A 26,896-nucleotide genomic window follows, 5' to 3' on the forward strand; every position below is an offset into this window, starting at 1 on the left:
CTGGAGACTGTCTCATCCAAAGGGTTTTGCTAATACTTTTGCAACCTTATCAAATGTTGGCATCAGCTGGTGTTGCAGATGCACACAGAAGCTGGGAGAGTGAAGGCGGAGGTGACCTCTCCTCTCCCACCTGTGGAAGCCTGCATGCAGCACACCCAGCATCCCGAAACAGATTCCTGCTGAGACACAATCCGTTGTTCTCCATTTATTTTTATGTCGCTCTTCGGCTTTGAAATTAAGCACTGCTGAGATGAAGCAGAGTTGAACCTGACATTTATGAGCCATGAAGGTTTCAGTCACCGCCATCTCCTAAGACCGTTGTGCTACTTCGTCCCATGGCATTAAACTTGGATGCAGAAGCCCAATTCTCAGAAATTGCTGCTGAGCTGAGTGGAGCATGCCAGTCTGAAAGCACAGCATGGTGTGTCCAGACTTGAAATGAAGTGGGCAGGGGGTAGGGGTTTTAAGGCTAGTTTAAGCTCATTTTGGACAGCAGGATAAAATGTAGAGGTATGGGGCCATATTTCATCCCTGCTTTGATTTTCCTTCTTGTGTTGTAGCAAATAAAAGAGGTTTGCAGGGAAGGAATGGAAGAGAGCATGGATGCTCTCCAAGGCTCTGCATACATCTGGGACAACGCTCTTTGCTCCATCACCTGTCATTAATAAATGCAGTTGGGTAAGGAGCCAGAGAGCTATTTGCCATGCAGCTGTTCTTCCCACAAATCTTTATCAATCACCTACAGAAAGAGGGGAAGCAATTTCAAGTCTTTTTCAAAGCAACTAATTTCACTCAACCACCCTGCAGAAAGCCTGGGCTTTGGGTTGGATTTGGTGTTGTTTCTCCTTGCACATGTAAGAGGTGGGGCTTGGGACAACTCTTGTATGGGTTTCACATCACTGGTTGGTAATAAAATCACCTGTTGGTATGGTAGAAGCACAAACACTTGGGTTTTTTTCCCCATTAATGGGAAGAGGGTGGGGGAAGAGGGGTGTACAAATGAGCCAGAGTTCCACAGCTACCACAGTTGACCCTTTTGGAAAAGAACAATTTTCAGAAGTTTTTGTGTTTCTCCTTGGGGGTTTTGGCTCCTGAACTAATTAAGTAGCAACAAAGCAGGGAGGAGATCAAGTGACAAAACAAAGGCTCAGAGACATTTTCAGAGGCCTAAGGTAAAGTAGTTGGAGGGATCTTCTAATAATCACAGAATCACCATGGTTGGAAGAGACCTCTGAGATCATCAAGTCGAACCACAAAAAAACCCCCAAAACCAACCAAAAACACACACAACCCCCCACCACATCACCCCCACCCACAAACCAATAATCTTGGGCACTAGAGCATGCCCTGAAGAGCCACGTCTACACATTTCTTAAAGTCCTTCAGGGATGGCGCCGCCACCAGCTCCCTGGGCAGGCTGTTTCAGTTCCTGACCACTCTCTCAGTAAAGTAATTCCTCCTAATATCTAATCTAAACCTCCCCTGCCGCAACTTCAGACCATTTCCTCTGATCCTGTCATTATTCCCTTGGGAGAAGAGGCCAACACCCACCAACACCCACCTCTCTACCTCCTTTCAGGTAGTTGTAGAGGGCAATGAGGTCTCCCCTCAGCCTCCTTTTCTCCAAACTAAACATGCCCAGTTCCCTCAGCCTCTCCTCATAGGACTTGTTCTCTAGACCCCTCACCAGCTTGGTGACTCTCCTCTGGACACACTCCAGCACTTCAAAGCCCTTCCTGTAGCGAGGGTCCCAAAACTGAACACAGTACTCAAGGTGAGGCCTCACCAGTGCTGAGTACAGAGGCACGATGACTTCTCTACTCCTGCTGGCCACACTATTCCTCATACAGGCCAGGATGCTGTTGGCCTTCTTGGCCACCTGGGCACACTGCTGGCTCATGTTAAGCCAGCTGTCCACCAACATTCCCAGGTCCTTTTCTGCTGGGCAGCTTTCCAGCCACACATTTATAGAAACTTTCTGTGTTGTCTCTTATATTAATGGCCAGGTTGAGTTCCAGCTGGGCTTTTGCCTTCCTAATTTTTTCTCTGTATAACCTAACAAGATTTCTGTACTCCTCCTGAGTTACCTGTCCCCTCATCCAAAGGTGGTAAACCCTCCTTTTTTCCTTAAGTCCCATCAAGAGCTCTTTGTTCATTCAGGCTGGCCATTTTCCCTGCCCTTTAACTTTGCACTGATGGGGACAGCCTGCTCCTGGGCCTTTAGGATTTCCTTTTTGAAGAGCATCCAGCCTTCCTGGACCCCTTTGCCCCGCAGGATTATCTCCCAAGGGACTCTCCCAACCAGTGTCTGAACAGGCTGAAAATCCACCCTCTGGAATTCCAAGGTGCAGGTTTTGCTAACCCCCTTTCTTACCTCACTAAGAATTGAAAACTTAACCATTTCATGATCGCTAAGCCCAATATGACCTCCGGCCTCCACATCTCCCACTAGCCCCTCTTTGTTTGTGAAAAGTAGGTATAGCAAGGCACCTCCACTGGTAGGCTCACCTACCAGTCGTGTCAGGAAGTTATCTTCCATACACTCGAGGAACCTCCTAGCCTGCCTGCTCTCTGCTGTGTTATTTTTCCAGCAAATATGTGGTAGGTTGAAGTCCCCAACCAGAACATGGGCTGGCGATTGGAAGACTGCAGCCAGCCACTTATAGAATACTTCATCGACTGCTCATCCTGGTTGGGTGGTCTACAGCAGACTCCCAGCACAAAAATCCACCCTTGTTAGCCTTCCCTTTCACCCTTACCCATAAACACTCAACTTCATCATCGCTGGAGTCTAGTTCTATACAGTCAAAACACTCCCTAATGTACAGACCTACACCCACCCCCTCCTTCCTTGCCTGTTCCTTCTGAAGAGCTTGTAGCCACTCATCACAGCATTCCAGTCGTGACCGTCATCCCACCACGTTTCTGTGATGGCAACTACATCATAGCTGTCCTGCCGCACAAGGCTTCCAGCTCATCCTGTTTGTTGCCCATGTTACATGCATTAGTGTAGATGCACTCGACCTGGGCTATTGATTTCACCCCCATCCTTGGCCCTTTACCCTCAGGCTCATTACCAGTGGGCTTGGTTTTATCCCCTTCCCCCTTAACTTCGAGTTTAAAGCTCTGTCCATGAGCTTTGTTAACTTCTGGCCCAGTACCCTTTTCCCCTTCTGGGACAGGGTTTTCCCATTGTTCACAAGCAGAAATTTCTAAGGGTCTATCCCTTTTCTCAAATGAAATGACAGAGTGAGAGTCCTCACTAATGCAGCATCCTTCAAGTCCTGGCATGCTTCCCTTCGGTTTAATCCTGACAGGCCCAGTTATCTCCCCTTCCCCCCTCATATCTAGTTTAAAGACCTGTCAATGAGCCATGCTAACTCCTGCCCCAAAAGTCTTTTCCCCCTCTGGGACAGGTGTATCCCACCTGCCACCAGCAGGCCAGGTGTCTCGTATAGTCGCCCATGCTCAAAAAAACCCAAATCCCTGCCGATAGCACTAGTCTTGGAACGACAAGTTGACCTGTTGCCTCTTCCTATCAATTTCCTTATTCCTGGTTGCCACTGAAGGGACAGAAGAGAAGACAACTTGCATTCCTGATCCCTTGAGCAGCTGTCCCAAGGCTCTAAAAATCTCTTTTAATTGATTTTGGCCTCCTCCTACCCATTTCTTCACTACCCACCTAAAATACTAACAGGGGGTAATAATCAGAGGGGTTTACTAGGTCTGGGAGTTTGTCCATCACATCCCTGACCCGTGCCCCAGGGAGGCAGCAGACTTCCCTGTGAAGCAGGTCAGGGCAGCATATTGGTCCCTCTGCCCCCCTCAGCAGAGAGTCTATGGTGCTGGGTCTATGGTGACATGTACTGTCTGACTTCTCTATTCTGGGTGTGCCATCCTCCTCTCCATCAGCCAGTTCCTCCCGCAGGACTCCATACCTGTTCTGCAGGGGTAACTGGGGAGCTGGCAGGGAGGGGACTCACCTGCTTCCCTGAGCAGGGACCTGTTTCCATTCCTCCTTTTCTCTGAGATGTCCTCCTATTGCTTGGTGACAAGAGGGGAGGGGGTCCTCCAATTTACACGGCACCTCAACCTGTTCCTGTGCTCTCAAGGAGTGAGCCCACCAGTCAATTTCTCTCTTGCACTCCCTGATGCTCCTCAGCCTCTCCACTTCATCCTTCAGCTGGGCCACCAGGTTGAGCAGATCATTCACCTGTTCACATCTGATACAGGTGTTGTCCCCACTGCCTGCCATTCCAGTGCCAGGCGCCAGCACTCTCTGCAGCCAGAGGCCTGGACGCCCACATGTTTGCGTGGGGCCTCTGTCTGGGTGCCCACAGCTTTCCTAAAAACAGCCTTTGACCAGGTAGAAACCATAGCTGAGCCCCCCAGGCTGACTGAACATACCTTGTAGTCGAGTAGAGGCACAGTGCCCATCCGCACAGACTGCAGCTTCTGCCCCCACTGGGGCATGAACCCAGCACAGGGTGCTCACTCTGTGGACAGGGACTAGTCTCCTAGTTTTCTTGTTTTCTCCTAGGAAGACTCCTTGAGGCTTCTTATCACCTGGAGGCATGATCAACCAGGGGTGGTGGTTGCTCCACCCAGGCTCCGTCAGCAGCACCACCCACCAGCTGACAGCCCCCATAGCTGAGCCCCCCAGGCTGACTGAACATACCTTGTAGTCGAGTAGAGGCACAGTGCCCATCCGCACAGACTGCAGCTTCTGCCCCCACTGGGGCATGAACCCAGCACAGGGTGCTCACTCTGTGGACAGGGACTAGTCTCCTAGTTTTCTTGTTTTCTCCTAGGAAGACTCCTTGAGGCTTCTTATCACCTGGAGGCATGATCAACCAGGGGTGGTGGTTGCTCCACCCAGGCTCCGTCAGCAGCACCACCCACCAGCTGACAGCCCCAGGTCAAGCAGAAGGCTTGTCCCAGCTTCAAAAAGCTCCAAAAAACCCCCAAAAGAGCTTCTTGTTGGGCCTTTTTGCTACAGATCCCTTCCCCAGTGCAGTCTTACCTGCCCTGAAGCTGGTCTCCGTGGCAATGACTGATGGGACCTGCTGATGAGTTTATGGGTCCCTGGTGGTGTTTCAGGCCCCAGGTGCCACCATCAGTTAGAGGTGGGCTGAGCTCCCAACGTTCCCTATTGTAAGGCTGGTTGAGGAACAGCAACATGCCTCCAACCTGTGTCTGCCACACAGGCAGCCCCAGCACCTTCTGTCACACAATTCTGGGACACCAATCATCACTCTATGGCCAACAGTGAGGTCACATTGTCCTTGGAGGGCTGTTTTCTCCCAGGTGACTCCAGAGACAAGCTTGGGATTAGGGATCTGCACTAGGGATGCCTTATGCGAAGTAAGACTTGCCCCCAAACAAAAGACCAAGATCCGATGGTTCTAACCATCTTGAGATGCTCAATCTGACTCTTCCTTCCCCCTCTGCTTCCCTGTGTTCCTAGGTCCCTACTCAGACTTTCTCATGCATCTCCCAGAAGCCACAGCTGCAGGGAATTTAGCCAAAAGACACTGCCAAAAGTGCCTCTGGCCACTCTGGTTCTGATAGGGAGGATAACAGTTTGTTCCTCTTTATTGCCCTGCCACTGGCAAGAAGCCCAGGGTGCAGCTCTGCATGCACACAGCCTGCAGCATCCAGGCTGTTTCTGATCTCACCCCACCGGTGGTGACCAGTGATGCCACGGGGGAGGGTAGGATTTAATCTCTCCTGGTCCTCACCCTGACCCCTGAATTTAGTATGGAAGCAGAGGTTTAGCTGGGAGGTCTGGACTGCAACAGCTGATCACGAAGCATCATTGTGATGGGGAATTAAAGCAGAGCATGGAGATAACTCGTGTCCACATTTCTCCATCCATCCCACCGGCAGCTCACCGGCTGTTTTATCAGCTCTGCTTTCCAGTCTGCAGCCACAATGTGCCTCCAACAGCGTGACTGGCAGCATTTCCATTGACACGTTCCCTGGGATCCCTGCTCCCACCAGAAATCGTTTCCATTTCTCCTTAGAAAAAAAAAAAAAAAAAGAAAAAAGTGCTTTGAACATTTTTCATGTCAGAGCTAATTCTGCAGCGCTTCCCTTTGGCTAACATCCGCCGTTTCCCCACTCAGCACGGAAAGACAACACTTTAATAACCAAAGCGAGATGCATCCACCCCTACCAGCACATTAGCACCGTTTGCATAGAGATAACGGATGGTAAATTGTTGTCTCTGCTTTAAACGTCCCCTCGCAGCAGTTGTACATCAGATGCAGGATTTCACTTGTGCTTTGTCTGCAATTGCAGCATGACGGGGGATCGTTGGTCTCCATCGGGTCCTGCCTGCAGGTCTCTCCTCCGAACCTCCACAGATGCCCCTGGTTCATCTCTGTCCTGGGGGCTACACAGGTTGTAGGACCTAATGGGAATTAGTGAAAATCCCTTCACCTGCTCTTGCTTCAGCATTTGTCCCTGTCTGATGTCTCTGGTTGGCAAAGGGAGGGAGGCTCAGTTCTGTTGTGGGCACAGCCAGTACCCCCAAAAACTATGCTCAAACCCAGACGTGATAGAAGTGAGGGTCAGGCAGAGCCTCCTGTAGATATTACGGGTGCTCCTGCTCCAAAATCTCTTCATCCTAAATTTAGGGTGATTTCCAGGCTTACTTGAAGTTGTACTTGCTATATACTTGCTATAACCCAGAGCAGGGATGTCCTAACCAGCTCTCTGCCCTGTATCGATCAAACCAGCACGCACTGTCCTGGTGCATAGCCCGCAGGAGTGAGGACAGACCCTGTGACCTGAGGTCTCTTTCAAGGTCAGGTCCTCCCTGAAACCCGGCAGCTGCTGGTACCCACCATCAACACCTGGCCCTGGACAGTCCCCCACCAGCTTTTTGGGATGCTGACCTTGGTCCAGCAGCCGCCTGCCAAGGAGCAGGGAAAATACATCAGACCTGCAACATTTTCACAGCATGTTTCAGGTTCAACTGGCTGGAACTTTCCCAGGAAATTTTCTTTGTGTCGGCAAAAGCCCAGCCACTGAAACAGCCCACACATCGTGGGAAGGAAATGGCTTTGATGAGAGTCCTGGGTCTGGCCCTAAGACTCAGGCTTTGTTGCCCTTCTGCATCCTCAGTTGCTTCATGCATGCATGAAGACAAACATGATTTTCGGGAAGAAAATATGCAACACTTCTGGGTTTGACCTTGAACTCACTTTGTGTTTAGGAACCGACTTGAATTTCACTCAGTATTTTTATATAAATTTTATATACATTTGTTTTCTAGATTTTTTTTTTCCACTTCAAATTGGCAAGAAAACATTCAATTTGCCTCTAATCAATTTTCCTGTGGTTTATTCTTTTTTTTTTTTCTTTTTCTTTTTTAAAGTTGCCAAAAATAACTCACAGATGTTCGAGGCATGAACAGAAGTCTCCCTGGCTGGCATGAACCGCCATCCTCCCTCCTCCTCCATCTTCCCTCCTCCTGTGCCCTGCGGGATGGTGCAGCTCCAGCCACCCCCAGTTATTTCCACCCACCCACCCAGGTTACGCAGTGGAATCTCAGCAGTAGTGGCTTCATGTGCCACTAATTGCGGGTGCAATTATTCCCATCCCTGCTACATCTTGCAATGCCTCCTTCTTCCTCTGCTGGCACTGGCTTTGAGCTAAATCTGCTCCAAATTGTTCCCACAGCTTCACATGCATCACCCCACATGGGCAGCACAAGTGGCCCCAGGGCTTGAGTGGGTCCGCGTCCCCTTCACAGGTGGCATTGATGTCTCCATGTCAGCAGAGTTGGGTTTTCACCTGCTGCCCTTCCTGACTGATAGGCAGCAGATCAGAGCTGGGTTTCCAGCCAAGCACAGGGCATCCGAGTCTCACCACTCTGCCAAACTCCCCCCATTTCTTCCAGCTGCCCTTACAGCATGGAACCAGTAAGCTCAGCAGATGCACCAGCCTGGACCTGTGGGCACGGACAGCCCGGCATCACAGACAGGAGCAAGGGGGTCAGGAAAATGCATGTGTGCTTTATTCATGGATATGTTTGAATATTGACATGTACAGAAGAGATAAGTACAGGTTATACCCCAGCAGCAGAGGCAGGTATCAACCATCCTCCCCTACACGCACGTGCACACACCCCCCCAGCCTTCAGCGTCACCATCGCTCCATCACTGGCCACCCGCTGTGGTGTCTCCCTCCCTGCTCGTGCTCTTGCTTTGACAGTCATGTGGGATTTGTACATACACAACATTTCACAGGTTTTCAGGACTGCCAAACCACTGGGAATGGTGCTGAGCAGCCAAAAAAATAGAGTTTGGTGGCTACGGAAAGCTTGGCTGATTCTTTTTGTCTTACTTTTCCCTTGACTCTTCTTTGTGCTTTTGAAAGTCTTTAGGTATGGAGTAATTCCTAAAAAATTGTCTCCCTTTCTCTCTCTCGGCTTGCTCAGTCCTTTGCTTTTACAAGCAGCTGTATGACTTTGGTGGTTAGTCAAGAGGCTTAAAAATGAAGATCCATGGTTCACTTCGCAGAGTTCAGCAGAGATGAAATGTCATAAGGAAAATTACTGACTTTTCACAAGGGAAAAAAAATTGCTTATGCACACATGTGTTTGGAGGTGGTGGGGAAATGTAATTGGGTTTCCTGCTCCAAAAGGACTGCTCAAAAGCCATCTTTTCTTGAAAATTTTAATTTGTGAACAGGCTTGGAGGGGGAATTGACATTAAAAATTGACAAAAAGGGTGAAATGATGAGGAAAAAATCATGCAGGCTTTTGCATCTTTTTTTTTTTTTAATTCTGCACAATGCAACTGATCACCCCCCACCGCACCCACCCCCCAGGATCTTCCCTGCTGGGCAAGAGACTCATTTCTCTGTGCCTTACTCACTTCATTTTGAAGCATTCCCAGATGGCGGGGAACCCCTGGGAGAGCAGGACCTGGCCTGGGACAGTGCTTGAAGGATGCAGTGTCCCAACTCATAGCACAGGGCAAAGGCTGCGGAGAGGGACTGCGTTTTCAGACCTGCAACCTCTACTGTGCAGATGTTTTTCAGGTCCCCCTAGGGCATGAAGAGGAATCCCATGCAAAGTCCAGCAGACACCCATTTACACTAACTCACTGCAATTTTTGCAGGGATCACAGCAGACCATTGCCATATTTTCTGGATTTTTCATGCAATGCCTCTGTGATACGATCCATGGTAGCTGGCTGTCACCTTCCACAGCCTTGGGGCAGTTTTAGCTGTTGGTTTGCCATCCTACCAAAACTGAGGACTTGAGAAGAGACTGCAACGGGAATCGAGGATCTCTTTGGCCTGTAGTGCTCAGAGAAAGCTAACATCCTAAGGAGCCTTTAAAGCAAGATATAAATCCTGGGGAGGATGTCTCTCACCGGAATTGTTAAAAACCGTTTAAGATAAATATGCCTGAAAGTGTAAATGTGGCCTCCTGTGGGACATGGTAATGGACTAGGAAACCTCTAGAGGTCTCCTCCATCTCCGGTAATCTGAGTAGGTTTCTCCACACCTACTTTTCACAGCATACCAGTCCTAGGGGGGAGCTGAAGTGGGGTTGCCAATCATCCTGGCCACATAGAAAATATCTATCTCTGCTGGATGTCAATTAGAGAAGGAAACGGCAAAGTGCCCTTTTGACGCCAGTGAGTTATAAGAGGCACAGGAGTGGGGCCATGAAAGACTGTAGGAGTGAGTTCTTCTGGAAAGCAGCTGCCAGTTGCACGCCTGTCCTACACAGAGGCTCAGCCCATGAAAGAAAATTAAAGGCTGATGGAGACCTGGCTTGCTGGGGCCAGATGTGTAGAAGAACAAGGCATGACTACAGGACTTTAAGGGAAAGCAGCAAAAGGCAATTCACAGCATGACCTCATGGTGCTGAGGTAGTTCCTTGCCTTTGAAGGGCTGAATGTCAGGGTTTAATCCCATTCTCACCTCTGCCCTTCTGCCTTAGAGGACACAAGTTTTGCAGAGTTGCAGCTAGTGGACTTGCTGCACAGATGGCTCCACAGTCTCTCAGAGGACATCGCTGTCCTGGATAACAGAGATGTTCACAGCAACTCAGTGCATGGCTGTGGTCCTTTGAAGAGGGGTGAGGAACTTTCCTGCCTGTAACACTACCTTCCTACCTGGTTTTCTGACCAGGGTTAAGCCCCTTGGTAGTGAAGATTTCACATAGAAGTTTCAGTTCAGAATGTGACCTGGCCCCCTGCACACAAGACTTGGATCTTGGCATGGTCCTTTGCACAGTCCTGGGTTAGGACAACCAGGTGCTAAAACCTCGAGGACCTCAAGGAGCAGAACTTTGGACAGAATTCAGCCAGGAAGATTTCTGTGCATGTCGTACACATCCACTGGCATTCATTCCAAAACAAGAGTGGTTTCATATTGGGCCAAAACCCAAGAAAGTTCTTGCAGTTTCTCAGCAAAATCTGAAGCAAAAAAAAAGTAACGGAAAGTGCTCTGTAGGCAACATGAATAAAAAGTGCTGGACTTTGCTGTATCAGCTGCTGATAAGCCTCTCTATGCACCCAAATGCTAAGGAGCTAACAATGTTCCTTGAAGGAGTACAAACCAAGGAATAAGTGGGCTGTTGCAATGCCCAGTCCTAAATACTCAGCAAGAATCTGGAGCTATTCCTGTACCTCCTGTGGCGGTCAGCCTGGGTAAGCATTTATCCCATGAAACCTTCTCACCCTTCCTTACCATGTTCTTTCTTGGCTTGATCTAACGAAGGGTTCAACCCCTCAAGAAGTCACTGGGAGTCTCCAGCTCACCTCCTTGAGGGAAGACCCCTGAATACTCAGGTAGCCCAAGGTCATGCATCTGTCTCCCTGTGGTCTGAGAGACCAGAGAGACATTTCTCTTCACCCTCCAGATGGGCTCTGGCTGCAGTAGAGTGGGTGACTTCACCAGCCTTTGCTTAAACTACATCTCAGCTGAGTAATTAGCACTTAGCAGGAGGCAATGTCCTTCATGTGCTAACCTGCAAGGGCGAGAACCTTAGCAATCCACTCCCTACCCATGACACGATTCATGACTTGCCCTTGGCCAAAAATTGGCTGAATATTTATGCCAACAGGGTTTATCTAGCAAACATTTTCTATCATATCTCTTGCTTGCATAGCTAATGAAACCCCATGACTGAAGACCCTCTGACTCTCTGTGAGACTGGTGGAAGCACAGGTAGCACGTGAGAATGGGTTGCATTGGGCTCGCATCAAGTCCTGCCCATTGGCTCACATGTTCATCCTGCGTGGAGAAAGGTTAGCTTGGAGTAGGATAACATTGGCCTCTGGTTATTTGGACATGACAAAAAAATACCTACCCCAAACACTTTACAGGACCAATGAATAGAGATGCTAGGGTTGGGACACGAAGAAAGCCAGCTGTAAACAAAGCGCAACACACGTGTTTCTTCCTGAACACCATCAATACATGACACACATTTCTATAAAAAGGAGGGCCCAAGGGATAGGTGACAGCTTGGAGATGCACGCTGGCCACGGTTTCAAGCGGGTGTATAATGCCCGCAAACCAGTTCCTGGCATGGTTACTTGAGCCACCCCAGACGTGCTCCAGGATCCTCTCCGATGAACAAACCTTCTCATCAGGGTTCTGGTTTCATCCCTCTGAACCAGGTGGGCTGCCCTTTGGGTCCTGAGCAACCCTGGAGACAGTCTAAACTCCATATCTCTTAACATGTCCTGTCAAGAGCCCCCCACCGTGAGTCAGGGCTTCAGAAAACCTCCTGACAGCTCAGCCATCAAAAATCTTTCCCCTCTTGGCTGGGGCAGGCAAAAGCATTTTCTTTGCAGCTCTCATTACTTGGCTCAACTCTCTCCTTCAGCTTTTCCAAGGAATTGTTCATGGCTTCAACCCCATCTGCAGAGAGCTGGAGAGAAAACAAAGCTGTGGGGTGGAAAGGTGGCCAGGACCAAGAATGAGCTGGTTATCGATGATGCTGATTGTATAAAATCAAATACATTGGCAGACGGATGAGGAGAAGGAAGGGATGCACTCATGCTCACCTCTCCTTCCCATCCCTTCCCTCTTCCCTCTCCTCCCACCTAAAAAGTTACTGGTCTGGTTGTTTTGTAAAGAAACCAACACAAAGGGAGTCTCTGCCTGGCATGTGCCTGCCCTGCTTCACATCACGAAAAGGCTCAGCACAGTAAGAGTGGGAAGAAGCCACATCTGCAGTGGAGAGGCTGCCCAGTGGAAGGAAACTGCTGGGCTGGAGGTCCCTGATGACAGATGAGTGGAGCCCCTCAGGAGCCTCTCCTCTCCAGCCACCTGCAAGAGAAAGGAGGCAGCACAGGGTAAGTGGTGTGGTTGTTTCCCACCTTGGTCCTTCTGAGGATTTAGGGCTTGGGGGATCATGCAGCCTTCCTATGTGTGTACATGTGCAGAGGGATCCATGACTGGTCTCAACACCTCAACTCTAGTCCAGAGGTCAGCTTAGCTGTGTTGGAAGTGGTGGTGACGGTGATGGTAGCACCATGGCATACAGCCGTGTCACCTCATGGGCACAGAACTGGGCATGCAGCCTACAGTAGTTGGAGGTGTCTTTGTGTGAGATGGGTGCCTGGATGCCCATTCCAGTCAATGGAGATCCATGCAACCCATGGAGCCGCTGCTGGCCAGTTGTTTGAGCCAGTGGCCTTTCCAGGTGGAGGATGTCCCTTGGGTATTGAAAACATCTCTATGAGGCTGGCAGAAATTTCACCAAGCAGCAGCTGGAAGCCAGGTGGCTTACTCCAAAGTACAGTACTTGCGTGACTGACTATCCTGGGTGCCTACCCCCTGTAGACAAACTGCACCCTTCTCCTTTAATAGTACATTGACGTCTGTGGCTGAAAATGTGCTTTCCTAGAGACTTGCATTTGAATTACTGGATAACTGAGATAATTTAGAGCCAAGGTTCTGCACTGCTAGGGAGATGGGAAGCAGGTGGACTAATCAGTCCATCATAGCTTTCCTCTTCAGATCCAGGGACATGAACATCATTAAACATTGAACAGACTCTAGGTTTGGAGTCGAGTTGAAAGTCAAGACCCAACTCCCCAGTTTCTCTTGCAGTGTTAGCAGGACCATGCTCCAGCAGCACTCACACTTCAACAGAGGGATGTGCTGCTGTCACGTGGATGTTGGGGATGCAGTAGGACCATCCCTGACTACAGCTGTTTTTCCAGCTTCCCACTTGCTGGTGGCAGTAGCAGTTGACTATCTGGGCTGGACTTTCAGTGATGAGGGAGGTTTACAGCTTCTCCATCACTTCCAGGAACAAAGGTCTCAGTGCAAGGACCTCAGACCACCACTTGGATTGTGCTAAGGTCTGGGGAACACTGTTTAGAAGCAACTCCTCCAAGTCTCCTGGGTGCAAAGTTTCTGGCAGATGAAAGTATGCCTGTGCTGTACATGGCCACCAATGCCCTGAGAAGCAATGAGGGAAGCTGGGGTCACATCTCTGCACCTCCCGACCTGCTGCTTTGTGAAAAGAGAGTGGAGGGAGGTGAATCAGGTGTTTTCCCAGCAAAAGAAACATGGAAGAGGCATCAAAAACCCTGTATGGGGAAGCTCCCTGAAGGTATCAGCTAGCCCAGTGAAAAACCCACGCTTTTCCAACTAGTCCTTGGAGTCTAGTTAACTGACAGCTTCTGTTATGTGAATGTTCAGCGAATCAGGGTCACTGTTAATTATTCAATAGTAAAATAATTCAATCTGAAAATTACTCTGGTGGGTGGCAAATCAAGGTCATTTCTTTTTATTTAAAAATAAAATATTTAATGCCTACTACTGCCATCATGAGTAAATTCATCTGTTATTTGTTTTAAAATAATTTCAATTTAATATTACTTTGATACTAACAATTTCCTGATGTCTAGAACCTTTCAGATGAAAATTTCCAATGCTTAGCAAACATTAGTCAGTTAAGCCTCAATGTTATGATCGCCAGGATCCTCACCTAACAAGGGAGGAATCTATGTCTCAGGCAGTTGAAATGCTTGTGCCAAACCAATGGACCTGGTTCCCCTTCTACAGTCCTGAAAAACCCATGGATTTCCCAGTACTTCTGAAAAAAACGTATCTCTCCATAGCATGCACAAAAGAAAAGAGAAGGTGACCAACATGAAGGAGGGCAGAGTCAGGGTGAGGATCATGTAGACCTGTGCTTTGTGTTGGAGAAGAATATGTCAGGGCATGAAGAAGAGGGTGAATCAGGGACCCAGAGGTGGAGGGGAGTTTGAATATCTGCACATAGCTGAAATGGCACAGGTGGAAGAGGGAGCTGAGGTGAGGAGGGCTAGAGGGCACGGAGGAGGTATAGACACTGCCAAGCATCTTGGGGCCAGGTCAGCCCCCTCCTACCTTGGTGGGCTGGAGGTTCTCAAAGATGTTCTCTCTGAGGGTTGCCACAGCTCTGTTGGCATTTCGCTCCTGCTTGTACATCTGTGTGGTGGGGTGGATGGATGGGGCCACAGCTGCATTCAGGTAGGTTCCATTGCCAAAGGCCAGAATGGCATTTTCTATGTATGGGAAAGAGATGAATAAAAGTGTTGCCAGGGTAACGGTTCCAAGGCAAAGCACAATCATCCCTTCTCCAACCTCCTTCGACTGCATCACCAAAATGCATGCCCGAGGGTCTTCAGAGCTCCTTTGTTGAAAGCGCAGGGAGCTGGACACCAACAGACCCTTGAGGACCAGGGCATCTTCATACCCTCATTCACAAGAAGCCTCACCAGCTTGCGGGCGATGCTGCCGTAGCAGCAGTGTGCTGGGAGATACTTACGGAGACAGATGTTGTCAGTGAAGAGGTGCAGGAAGCTCTCACACTCTTCTTGCCGGTTGCCGCTGGCATTGCACGTGCACCAGGGAGCTATGCTGGACGTTGAGTTGTCAATGTAGTTGGGTGTGATGGGGCTGCCTGACAGGAAGGATGGAGGAGTGTTACTGCATGGCTGGTACTTCAAGAAGAGACAATGATTTACTTCCTTGCTGCCCTGCTTACAGCCTCAGTCCCTCCATAATGGCAGCACCAGAAAACCATTCAAGCGCTGGTGTCACAGGTCTGTTTTGCTCCCAGGGAGAAGAGGGGCAGTTGCAACCCTTTTGTTAACCCCACCACCAACAAAGCCTTCACTCAATTAAACTGTGCTATCAGTCCAAGGGATGGGTAGCTCTTGGGAACTCAGGTTCCCTAACAACATTAAAAACTGTATGTGAATATGTATAAAAGTTTCTACACTGCCATTGAAAAAGCCAAACTCAATCTCCAGAATGGTCAGAGACAGCAAAGGAAGGATTAAACCAGAATGAAATCTTGACCTAAAAAGCTGTTAATCTATTCCATCCGTCAGGATGGACCGAGTCCATGGCCATTGTCATTTCTCTTTGGACTCTGGCTGTGCTAACTGCTGCCAGCTGGGCCTCTGCAGCATCTGAAAAACCAATTTGACATCCTCTAAAGTCAGCAAGATGGCATTGGATGGTGATTTCCAGTGGCATCACTGGTGATGGCATCAGGGAACCCCTGACAGAGCAGATGTCCTGGGACAGCCCATCTATTTCCACCTGAGAACAGAAGCTGGGATCTTGGAGCAGCCCATGCTGCATGGCTTTTCTCCCTCCAGTGCTCATGGCTTAGGTTCCTTCTCTAGTCACTGCAGAGAGAAAGCCCAGCATCTCTCTGAGATCTCGGTCTCAGCTGCCTACCTTACTGTCCTCATAGCTTTCCCACCCAGAGGAGACAATTCCCACCCAGAGAGTGGGAGAGAAACCAGCAGAAGGATGCAGCCTCTTACCTATGATCCCTGTATATGCCAGCAGACAGGCAGCATAGCTGTCCCTCCGGCAGCCGCTCGCCGCCTGCAGGGATGGCTGGCAATTAAACTGGAACTCTGCATAGCGTGACCTGATGGAGCGAGAGCACAAAATGGAACACATTAGCACAGATATTCGAGGCAAAAAGGGACATAATAGCACGCTGGTGGTGTTTACAGAAGGGAGCATATTTGCAAAATCCTTTGCTGCTGTAGGTGTTGCTAAACCAGTTTGAATTAATTTCACTTTATACTCTCCTGCCCCTCTCAACAAACGCAGAGGTGGATTTTATCCTTCTGAAATGAGACATGAATAGGTGCTGTAGTTAATGTCTTACAGGCTTCCTCTGGGACTGCAGGAACGGTCCAGCCTTGGAAGAAATGTTTGTTTTCTGGTGTGTGAAGCTGGTTTTTGAGGGAAGAGCTGTTGCAGGCAGTGAGGGAATTCATTTTGTATTGCCATTATCTGACTTTTGAGTAATAACTTCCCCTAGAGACCTAAACATTCATTTTTTGGCCGATTTTGCTGGAAGAGAGAATCACCCTGGTCCAGTTTCTTTCTCTTCAAAGACTGTGCTTTAAATGTAGCTGAGGTCATCCTCAGATTAAGGGAAATGCCCAAAGGCTCAGATATGAAATGCTCTGTCCGTCATCAGTACTGCTGGCACATCCTCTGCTGCAGGCACCCATTCTCAGAAGAAGGTTGGACTCCCTGGAGTCTGTGGAGCGAGAGGTATATGACATACAGCTCTGACCACAGACCACTGTGCCTCGTTTTCTATGTTGTCTAGGTCAAAACACCAAACCACTTAACACAAAGCAACTTTGAGTCATGCACTGGGTTTGTTGGGACTGTCTGGGCCATGCAGGGAAGTAGGCGCATCATCCAGACAGATTTACAGATTGCTCTTTGCATGTAGCTCCCCTGCTAGCTTGGTTGAATAAACTCTGTTAATCTTGTTGCCAACCAGATATTTGCCACCTAATTCTTTAGGAATGACTCAGTTGTTGGCGCATAAGGATCTAGTGGTGTTTGGATATTGTAGGATATCTAAGATATCCATGTGGGACTTTCAGGTAGGAGATAAGACCTTCTAGAGATACAGATCCATCTAAACAGGCATCCTGTGGCCAGGTGAGAAGGCACCTCACATGGCATTTGAGCTGCTTAGAAAACTTAAGCAAGCACTAGCACTGTCGACACTTGAAGGTAGGTTCCCATAGAGAACAACCTGCAGTGTCTGGGCTGTGAACCAGGTACCTCAAATGTTTGCTCTGCCTGTGCAATGTCAGAAAAGCTGAGACAGCTTCTGTCTTCCAGACAGTTTGTAAACGCTCCTGGTCAGTGTCAGCACTCGGACTTGCATTTTCCTGTCCATTTCCCCCCTCCTCCTCAGTCTTCTCCTATTTTTCTCTTCTTTACTCACATGTTTGCTCCATACCAACCCCTTTCTCCTGTGCCACGGCCAGGCAAACTCTTCTCGCCCAAATTCTTGCTGCATTATTTAGAGGAGGGAGGTACTGATTGTAGGTTTTGTATTATTCATGTTAGTAGAGCCCACCCCTACAAGCTGGGAAACCCAAGTGGTTACAGCTGTGAAGAGGCTGCAGGAGGACTAAGCAGTGCAGGCAGGGTTAGCCCTGGAGTATTTTACTCTGTTTCTTTAAAGTGCCATGATTTGTTCCTGGCTCTCCTTGTGGTTTCTGCAGTGCTAGCTTTGACCAGGTCACACGTCAATCCCTTGCTCCCGCCGTGTCTCTAGAGGATGTTTTATATTATATATTCAGAGACCAAGGAACCAGATAATTAACAGCTGTGCTGTTTGCAGGAAATGGTTTCCAGCCTCCTGGGAAGCAACACTCCCTGTTTTGAACCTTTTCTTCCCTGCTGGGTCTGCTTGTCTTGTTAGAGAAAGGGCAGTACCCGTCTGTTTCAGATACTCTGGGTAGTTGGATGAAATCTGAGCAAGAGCTGGTGTGGCTCAGGGGCTTTGCATCTTTCAGACTCAGCTTCAGATGTGTAGCTCAGTTGTTGTCCTTCATCCATTTTTCTGGGGTGCAGAGGGGTGAGGATGTTAGTGCCAGTGCATCCTTCCAAGAGGAGGATTCTGCTCTCACCTCCCTTTGAGAAAAGACGTAATTTTAAAATTGATATTTAAAGATAATGTGCTGGTAGGCGATGCCTGCTGGGTGTTCAGCTCAGGAAGTCCCAAAGCCCACAATAATTAGAGACTGGGACAATACTGGGAGATGTGTCCTATGCTGTTGTGTTCTCTTCCAGGTGTCTGCTCATGGCTACAGCTGCACACAGGACACTGGGCTGGGACCACCACATTTGGTGCAATACAGCTGCTGGTGCCATCTCACATCTCTTACTGGCAGATGGGCTCCACTCCTGAGAGTTGTATGTGGATTAACCTTCTGGAACATCAAAGACTTTTTGAGAAATAGAGGGGTGAAAAATAGTACAGCTTAGGGAAAAGCACTTAAGGGGTATGCCTGTGAGCATGCATATTGGGATGGATCTGTGCATGAGTGCATGTTTGGGGCTTAAATGGAAGCAGAGGAGCAAACCACCCTGGCCACATGCTGCATGGTGTATCTGGACTAAGAACTATGACTTTGAGACTCCTGTTGCAATCAATGGAACATCCAGCCTTGCAGCAAAAGGGTACAATATTTACATATATAATTAATATTTTCTAATTAAAAAAAAAAAGAAAGCCATGGTTTTATGGTATCTACAAGTGCCTGTGGCTGTTAGGACAGCTTTGGTGCTCCTGTAAGATGCTGGGCGCTAGGGGAGGTAGCCATTGAGAAGACAGATTGGTGAAAGTGACTGCAAGCACGCCAGACCCCATCCTTGCTTAGCTTGCAGCTTCCTGGAACTATTTCCATAGCAGGTATTTCTTTAGGACCAAAGCCAAAAACCCATAGAAAAAAACCCCAATCCACCACAAGCTTCTCAAAACTTTTCTTGTCTGTTAACGTTTTCTGTATAGAGTATGAGACAAGGATGTGGGTCATGGGAGGGAGCTACTCAGGCAATGGCCTGTGTTGGTGTGATGGGTGCCTTCAGACAGGATCCTTGAGGCAGGTGCATTGGCTCTGGTTGCCAGGCTGTCAGCAGTGGATGAACCCCAGGCTTGTCCAAGGGACGGCTCTCCATGTCATCCACCCCAGTGCATGAACATTACCTGCAGACGTAGTTTTCCCGGCAGGAGTCCAGAGGTGCCAGGCAGTTGGGCTTCTCCTTGGACTCATAGGAGCAGGCAGGAACGATGGTCTGCCGCCGACGCTCGGCACAGGCTGTGTCATCGCAGGGGCAGAAGAGCAGCTCATGGGTGTACTCGGGCGGCACGCGGTCGAAGAACTTGCGCAGAGCCTTGTGGCACTTGGAGCGGTTGCAGGTGTCGGCCCGGGCCAGGCGCCGGATGCAGAAGGAGACATACTCTGTCCGCAGCCGCTGGCACATCTCATCCACGTTGCAGGCTTTGGCGGCGTCCAGGCACCGGTTCACCTGGGTCACCTCGTTCTCAGACCCTGTGAGGTGGTGGGAGATGGTGATGGGGTTTTGCGGTAACATTCCCAACAGCACCACCACCCCATGCTGAGACCTTCATCCCCATCCTGCTCCCATCCTTGGCCACCTTAGTGAGGCCACCAGCCACCCTAGGAAGGCAGTGGCCTAAGTGAGAGCTGTCTGCTTCTCAAAGACCCACAGCAGTGCTTTGGCTTTCACCATCCAGACCAGTCCTGCCCAGTATGCCCAACTTCTAAGCAATGACACTGCCTTCACGGGATGGGGATCAAAGCTACAATCCAATCTGATGCCCTGGGACCTTCATGCTGCCTGTATGTGAATGTATGTGGGTCTCTCTCCACACTCTTTGCAAGGTCACCCCTTCGCTGGCTTCAGCGAAATCACTCTGCATTTCCACCCTCTTAAAAAAGAGGGAACAAAAGTCCAGGATTAGCAGTCTGGGTGGGAGATCGGGGGTGTGCTGCGGGGATGCAGGGAAGGTGGAGGAAAACCTGCAGCAGGGGGACCAATCAGGAAATAATGCAAAATCTGTGGTGACGGATGAGAAACACACTGGTTTTGGTAGGCAAAGAAGGGTCTTGAGTTTATATGCCAACGACCTCCTCTGCAAATAAGGAAATAGGTAAGAGTGAAAGATATTTGTATAACACTGATTTTAGGTCTCCTCCAAGGATGGTTTGGGCTCTTTCTATACAGGGGAAAATGTTACATAGTCTCTGATTGGTCAAGACATTAGGCTCTGTCAGATCAGAGAGAGAAGATGAGGGTCCTTCAAGCATGAGAGAGAAAATTAATTTGAAGTCGTTTCTCACCTCTCTGAATTAAGCCCATGACCTGAGGCACAACAGAAGGCCTTTCTCCCCAGCAGAGAAGAGGTTTTCACAGAGGAAAAATTCCCAGAATGATAAATTTCCAATGCAGAATCAAGCCCTATCTTTGGCCAGGAGTTAAAACCAGCAAGTCACTGCTGACAAGTGTTAAAACATTGACAGTCTCTCTGAGCACTTCAAAACTGGCTGCCTTCCTTCATTTTCACTGACGTTACCAGATTTTCCTTCTCTGAGCATTTATTTTTCCCTTCCCATTGTCTCCACTGCTTGCGGTGAGCTGGAAATCAAATTTCAAGTGTTGCAGCTATTTTATGATGGATGAAACTGATGCTCAGTGTGTTCCTACCACGTAGGTACTTCCCTTTAAAAATGGCCAGAGATGAATATTCTTGGAGCATTGGTTTATGCTGGGGAGCTGTCAGCAAACATGTAGGAAACAGTTACTTGGAAGGGTCTCATTAACCATTCAGTTAATGAATCACAAGGAACACACTAGCTTTTCTCCTCTTCCCACGCAAAAACAGAGGATGTGCTTTTTTAAATCACTGCCACAGTTAGAGAGGAGATGTATAATTCCAATGGTACATTTTTTAATAGTGGCCATATATTGTTTATGCAAAATTTGCTTAAAAATACCAGTGGCTCTGACTTAGCATAGGATCATGGGGATATCTTGTGTTTCGCCAGTTTTTTGGGGATTTTTTTTGGGTAGATTTGAAAGGGGGTCCTTTGCCAATGTTGACTGTATAATCCTGGGCCCTGGACAGGCACAGGGTGGCAGCTCATAAGATGTATTATAGAAGGTGTTGATGAGTGTAAATAGGGGAAAAAAGGTTAAACCAAGAAATGTCATGTCCCTAGATGGGTGCTGAGTCCTTTGCTACATATCCTTGCTACTTCAGGCCCATTCACTTTGCTGCCCAATGAGTTTCAGTCTGCTTTAAAAACCTGAAAATATGTTAACCATGCATAAAAATCCCTGGATTTCACCGTACTCTAAAGAGCCCTATAGGACTTCAGTGAAAGAGGAAAAACTCTAGTAAAGGCCATGACCTGGCAAACAGCTTTGTGCATGCTTCACTTTCCATGCTCAAACCAGTCAAGTGGAGTCAATAAGAAGATGTGAGGTCAGGGAGCACACACACCCCACTCCCCCCTTTCCCTCGCTGCTCAGATTGTTGAAGGTTGATGGGTTAATTTGCTCCTGGACATTTTCACCTAACAAGTGCCTCGCTATCTGGGGGACTGCAGACATCCATTGGCTGCAGGGACGTGTTGCTCTTTACTCGCTTGGGTGCACTCCAGCTGTGGATGTCACCCCAGAGTCAGGTGCACATTTGGGAAGAGCTGCAGTGGGATTGCTGTTTTGGCACATCTGCCAGAGACAAGCAGGGAGTACCTTACCTGCTCCCAGATGAGTAGTTTGGTAACAAAAATCACCGTCGGTAAAGCTTCCCTGCAGCTGTGGTGCATAAGTAGAGCTGAATGCTGGTTGTGGTGGCAGCTGCGATGTTGATGATGGATGGCTTAATAGCTACTGCACTGACCTTTTAACTGCTGAGCCAGGGGTTCATGCCCTCGAGGGGGTTAAAAGGCATCAGGCAGCTCTGCTCACATTGTTAAGCAGATTACATGATGCAGAGCAAAACATGGGTCTGAGTCCTAAGGAGGTTAAAGGCTGTGGCTGGGATCAACTAGTAGGTTGGGTTATTGACCTTTTTGCCTGAAGAGTTTTCCTCTGTGACTGATGTGGAAGTACGTTCTCATACCTAACAATACCCAAGCAGCCCCCGTTCAGCAGGGTATCTGCATGGCACAGGTCACACACCTGTTATGAAGAATCAGCCCACCTGTGATGGCTCATTGGAAGAGGCCTTTCTACCACGTCCCTCAGTCACAGCCCTTCACAGTATAGACATGAAAAAGCCAAACAATGAAAATCACAAGTGTTCTCCTGATATGTTCTTCTACCAACTGTTTAGCAAAGGAATCCAAGGCAACTCTTTGGAAAAATGATTGCAAGATCTCAGTAACACTTTGTGAAAAGACCACAAGAGGCCACAAAGAGTTGCCTTGCACATAGTGTGTGATCCCACAGCCAGTTTCCCCCTGTTTGAACCAGTCACAGTAAGAGCATCTTCCCACCCACCTACCTGCAGTGATGGATGCCAGCCGGACGTAATCAAAGCCTCTGATGAACGGCTCGTAAGGGGAACTCTCCAGTACGTTCATGCCTGGGTTGAAAAGAGAAGCTAGTGAGAAGGCAACTGAGGCTTCTGAGGGATGTTCAACATGTTTGAGGTTTAACAGATGCAGTGAAGTTTTGCTTTGCGGGTCCAAGCGAATGTGTGCTCTAAAGGTCGTAAGTAAATGGATACTCAGAGTCACAGGATCTGATGTTATATCCTTAGGGAAGGGAATAGGACATAACTGGCTTTTAAAAATATATCACAGCTTTGGAGTAGGACAGCCTCTCAGGGAACTGTTGAGTTGCAACCTTCTATAGCTCAAATATTGGGCCCCTTTATAGGGTTTGTGACTGAGGACATCAGATTGTAGCACAGGGTCTTGCTCACGGGCACAGTTCAAACCACAAAATCTCTCCATATATGGGGTTTCCATCACTGTTCTCGCTATTTCCTGTATGTTTCTCCCTCAGACAATTGTCCTTACCTGTTTCTGGGACACAGCCAGGGCTGTCCACAGGGTTGTGTGTGTGGTAACCCCCACATCTTCATATTTATTAATACCTCTCCCCTTCTCCTTGCCAACAGCTCTTTCTTATTTGGCATAGAGCTAATGACCCACAGCTGCAGCAGAAACTTCCCCTCTTCATTTTTAAGTTGCTGGGAACCTAATTTTATTCAATTGGTGCTTCCCTCTCATCCGCTCAACGGTCTGTAATGTCTTGTCATCCTGATGAATACCACAGAATATTACTGAAGCAAACAGCATAGTATCTTTTTTTTTTTATTAGACATTTAGATGGATATGGACAGCAGCAGCAGATGTACTGGCTGGGATAAAAGGACTATCAAACCTCATGCTCCGGGCATGAGCACCAGCTGTGGTCAGGAAGAAATGGCTCCCAGGGTACGCAGCCCTGTGCAATTACCACAGGTGCATTACAAGGCAGCTTTACACCTTCATTGAAATATCTTGCATCATTACTGACTGGAGAGGCGCCCATTTGTATGTTCCAGCGTAGCAGTTTTATGTCCTGATGATATAGCACCTTATCAGAGAATTGTTATTGGGTTGTCATCATGTTATTGTGTCTCCAAACGGGAAGGTGGCTAAACACAGGCACGCTCAAAAGAAGCTGAGTAAATAGTATGCTTTGTAAATTCCCTGAGCACACACTTCCACAATTGATTTTATAAGAGGGCTTCTAGAAAGCTTTTAACAGCCTCCTGGGCATGTATGACGGAGAGACAAAGCTCTACACGGAGCATGTGGATTGGCTTCCTTTCTCAGTCAATTAAACATGTGTAAGGACTCTGAAACGTGTGACTATTATGAAATATATTTCCCAGGGGAAATTAAGGCAAGGAAATAAAAGGTTTGGGAGTGTGAATCTCCATCGCAAGTGAAGTCAGTGCTTGAAGAAATGTGGGGCTCAGGACATGACAGCGGAGGAGAAATAAAGCAGAGTCTTGGCAGTCTCTGATAACAGCCCTCTCACAGTCATCCCCAAGATGGATGTCGCATGCTACTGGGCAGGAAGCCCATCCAACCTGGCCATCCAGCATCCATCCCCTACTCTGTATCTGGAGACCCACACCTGGCCCCTGCCTGCTCCCAGCACTCTCTGCCATCCTTTCACTACTTTTCCAGCTCCAGGAGATGGAAGTCCTCCTGACACCACTGTCCTGCACAGCCAAGTTTCAGATGAATTCTATCCAAAGCTTCAGGCCACAAAGATCAGCGAGGAAGGAGTTGTGATACAGCCTGTTAAGATGAATGGAGAGGCTAAATTGCCACCTCTTCTCCAGACTTCACTTCAGTGCAAACTAATTCATCTGGCATGTGATTACAGGAAAGACTGAATCCTGAAGGGTGCTGAGGTCTCTTATTTCACCACTCACTTCATAGCACCATGCTCTGCACCCTGCAAGCCATGGCACCTGAAAGCTTTCCGGGAACTTGATGAAGCAGTTCCCATTCTGGCAATTCTGTGCATTACGGTCTCCATCCTCTCTGCTTTGCTTGGCCTTTTGGCCTGTGATATCACCCCTGAACCTTTCCTTTTAGCTCTCAGCCACCAGTGTTTTATTAATCTATTTCACAGTCCATGGCTGGAAGGTTCTGTTTTATTCCCCATTTTAATTTTCACGGTGCATAAAATACTCACCAGCCTGACAAGGAAGAGTTATAGCCACTGAGGTGCACTTTTATGATGACTCTTAAAAACTGTCAAAATCCAAACTTACTAAATACTGGCTCTGGGAACACTTTAAATTCCAACTTGATGTCACCAGCCCCAAATCTTCACTAACCCAAAGACACTGGTGCATTTGAGAGCTTCCAAGAGAGTGATTTTTTTTAAGTTTGTGCTGTTTTTTCCTCAGTTTCCATGCTTTGTATAGTGTTTCTGTAAAATCCATGGCTTTCGTGGTCTTGGCTAGCATACTTAGATGCAATACATACCATGCATTTCCTGAGCAACAGCTTTCAAGATATACTGGGAATGTCATAAAAAAGAGGCCAGGTTAAAAAAAAGAAAGGAGATGTCTCAGATTTTCAGGATTGTTTCCCCCGATAATGTCATTACTGTAGGGGTCAGTGGGTCTTGGGAGGGAACAGGATACTACAAAGGTGACCTTTTTTCCAGCCACTTTGTTGCAGGGGGGCTCTGTAAGAAGTCCCAGCTGTAATATCCTTTTAGGAAGATCATCAGAAATGAGTACCCTGCATGACTGACCTTCCATCAATGTGTGGTGGATGCTCCAGTAGACACTCAAGCAGTGCTTCTCCTTTTTCATGCCTCGCTTGCACTTGCAGCCATACAGCTGGCTGGAGAGCAGGGCCGTCACGGTGCTCCGGCACTGGTTCTTGGCATCGGGGCCCAGCTTGTTGGCTCCATTGCCTGCAATGCATTGCCGGAGGGTCCTGAATTTGGCACTGCAGACAGGGTCATTGGTACAGGACTCGCCTGCTTGAAGGCAGTCCCTGCTTGAGCTGACAGCTTCTGCCATACCTTCTGCAAGAAAACCAGAGAAGGGGTGTGAGGGTGATGGAGCAACCCCAAAAGGGAAATTAATTTAGTGTCCCATGAGCTGGACCAGGTCAGGATGTCCATCTTCATGTGCAGAGATGGAAATCCCTCTCATCACCATCCACTCTACAAGCAACGACCCTGCTTCTGAAGTCTTAAAGTGGGCAGATCCCTCCCCAACAGGTCAGATGGAGGGTTTAAATGCCCAGGCTTCCCACTCTTACTCATGGATTGCCCCCATGATGGGGAACGGTGAATGCTTGAGTGTGCTGCAGCACTGCTCAGCTGCTCACAGAGAAACAGGAGGAGGTGAAAGAAAACTAGAAGGATGTTAAGGAGACAAGACACAACCTGAGATTCAACACCTTGACAACACTCTCCCACATTGCTGGGCCACCAGCAGCAGTGAGATGCATGTGGTGTCCAGATGAGGCGCCAGAAGGAGAGATCACTTCTCTCCTGGAGACCACATCCTTCCTGATTTCAGGGAGTTACCTCGGATTCAATTAGTCTGGAAGCAGGATTATATGTGGCAGAGACTTGACCTGGTGCTTGCTCTTTCCTGCTTGGAGCACAAAAATCTCTCCAAGCCCTTTTCTCATTTCTCCCATCTGATGTTAACAACAAACCAATGCTATGGAGACCCCAGCCTCTCCTCCTTGTGCACAGTTTAACTCTGCCTACACCTCCCTGAAGCTATGAATGGCTGTTTGTGGTGTGTTTTGACATGTTCCAGGAGTTGGCCCTTCACCGTCAGCACCTCCCCAGGACTCCCACTATTCTGTCTTGGCTTTTTCCAAGCTTCTGTAAATTATCCTCAGTCACTTGTAAAAATACCAAAAGTGCTCTGTTCCCCATGCTGAAAGGATAGAGAATAGCACAGGAGGAAGACATTATTGCTACGTGTACACCAATAGATTAAACATGGTCAGTGGGGCTCAGCGGTGCTGTGCCCCCGTGGCCTGGAGCAGACCAGTTCCACACTGTTAAATGCTATTCCTCTCCAAAGCAGGCTGGCCGCATTCAGATTGACTTCTGGGGATGTCCTCACTCCAAGGCTTATGGCTGCATCACTACACCCCAGAAACTGCAGGGCCAGAGGCTCAGCTATGCTCAGTGGGGCATGGTGGCACCCAGGTGACAGAAAGGAGAAAGGGATGAGGACAAGGCGAATCTCAGTCCTTCCAGTTGGTGTGATGCTCTGGAGCGTGTTGACATAGGTCACTGCACCATGGCTTGGTGGAGTGGTGAAAAGGGAAACCTGGTTTATGAAAGGAGAGAATCAGTTCCTGTGCCTATAATGTAATTTCAGATCCCGCTGTACTATAAAAACAGAAACTGCTGTCATGACCTTGGAGGAGGTCTTCTCAAATACTTCCCAAAGGAACTCCTTGTTCCTAGCATAACTTGTCTTTCCTTTGGATAGGAACCGGAAGGCTAAGGACACCTTCATGGAGTAGATAAGACA

General features: G+C 48.5%; 1 protein-coding gene across 2 annotated transcripts in view; it reads right to left on the reverse strand.

The window, feature by feature from the left end:
• Positions 1–8,011: 8,011 nt before the first annotated feature.
• The window catches only part of GFRA4 (GDNF family receptor alpha 4), a 74,605-nt gene continuing 55,720 nt past the window's right edge, over positions 8,012–26,896 (reverse strand). The window contains exons 2-8 of one of the 2 annotated variants that reach the window (XM_014936099.1): positions 25,135–25,410; positions 22,364–22,444; positions 19,034–19,379; positions 15,819–15,928; positions 14,807–14,941; positions 14,386–14,543; positions 8,012–12,309 (exon numbers count right to left, since the gene is read on the reverse strand). In XM_014936099.1, the coding sequence (XP_014791585.1) occupies positions 12,163–12,309; positions 14,386–14,543; positions 14,807–14,941; positions 15,819–15,928; positions 19,034–19,379; positions 22,364–22,444; positions 25,135–25,410 (1,253 nt within the window). In that variant the 3' untranslated portion in view covers positions 8,012–12,162. Of the gene's footprint in view, positions 12,310–14,385; positions 14,544–14,806; positions 14,942–15,818; positions 15,929–19,033; positions 19,380–22,363; positions 22,445–25,134; positions 25,414–26,896 lie in introns of both variants that reach the window. The other variant, XM_014936098.1, reaches the window with a different exon arrangement.

This window comes from Calidris pugnax, unplaced genomic scaffold, assembly GCF_001431845.1.
Source record: "Calidris pugnax isolate Ruff unplaced genomic scaffold, ASM143184v1 scaffold14, whole genome shotgun sequence".
Classification (NCBI taxonomy): Eukaryota; Metazoa; Chordata; class Aves; order Charadriiformes; family Scolopacidae; genus Calidris; species Calidris pugnax.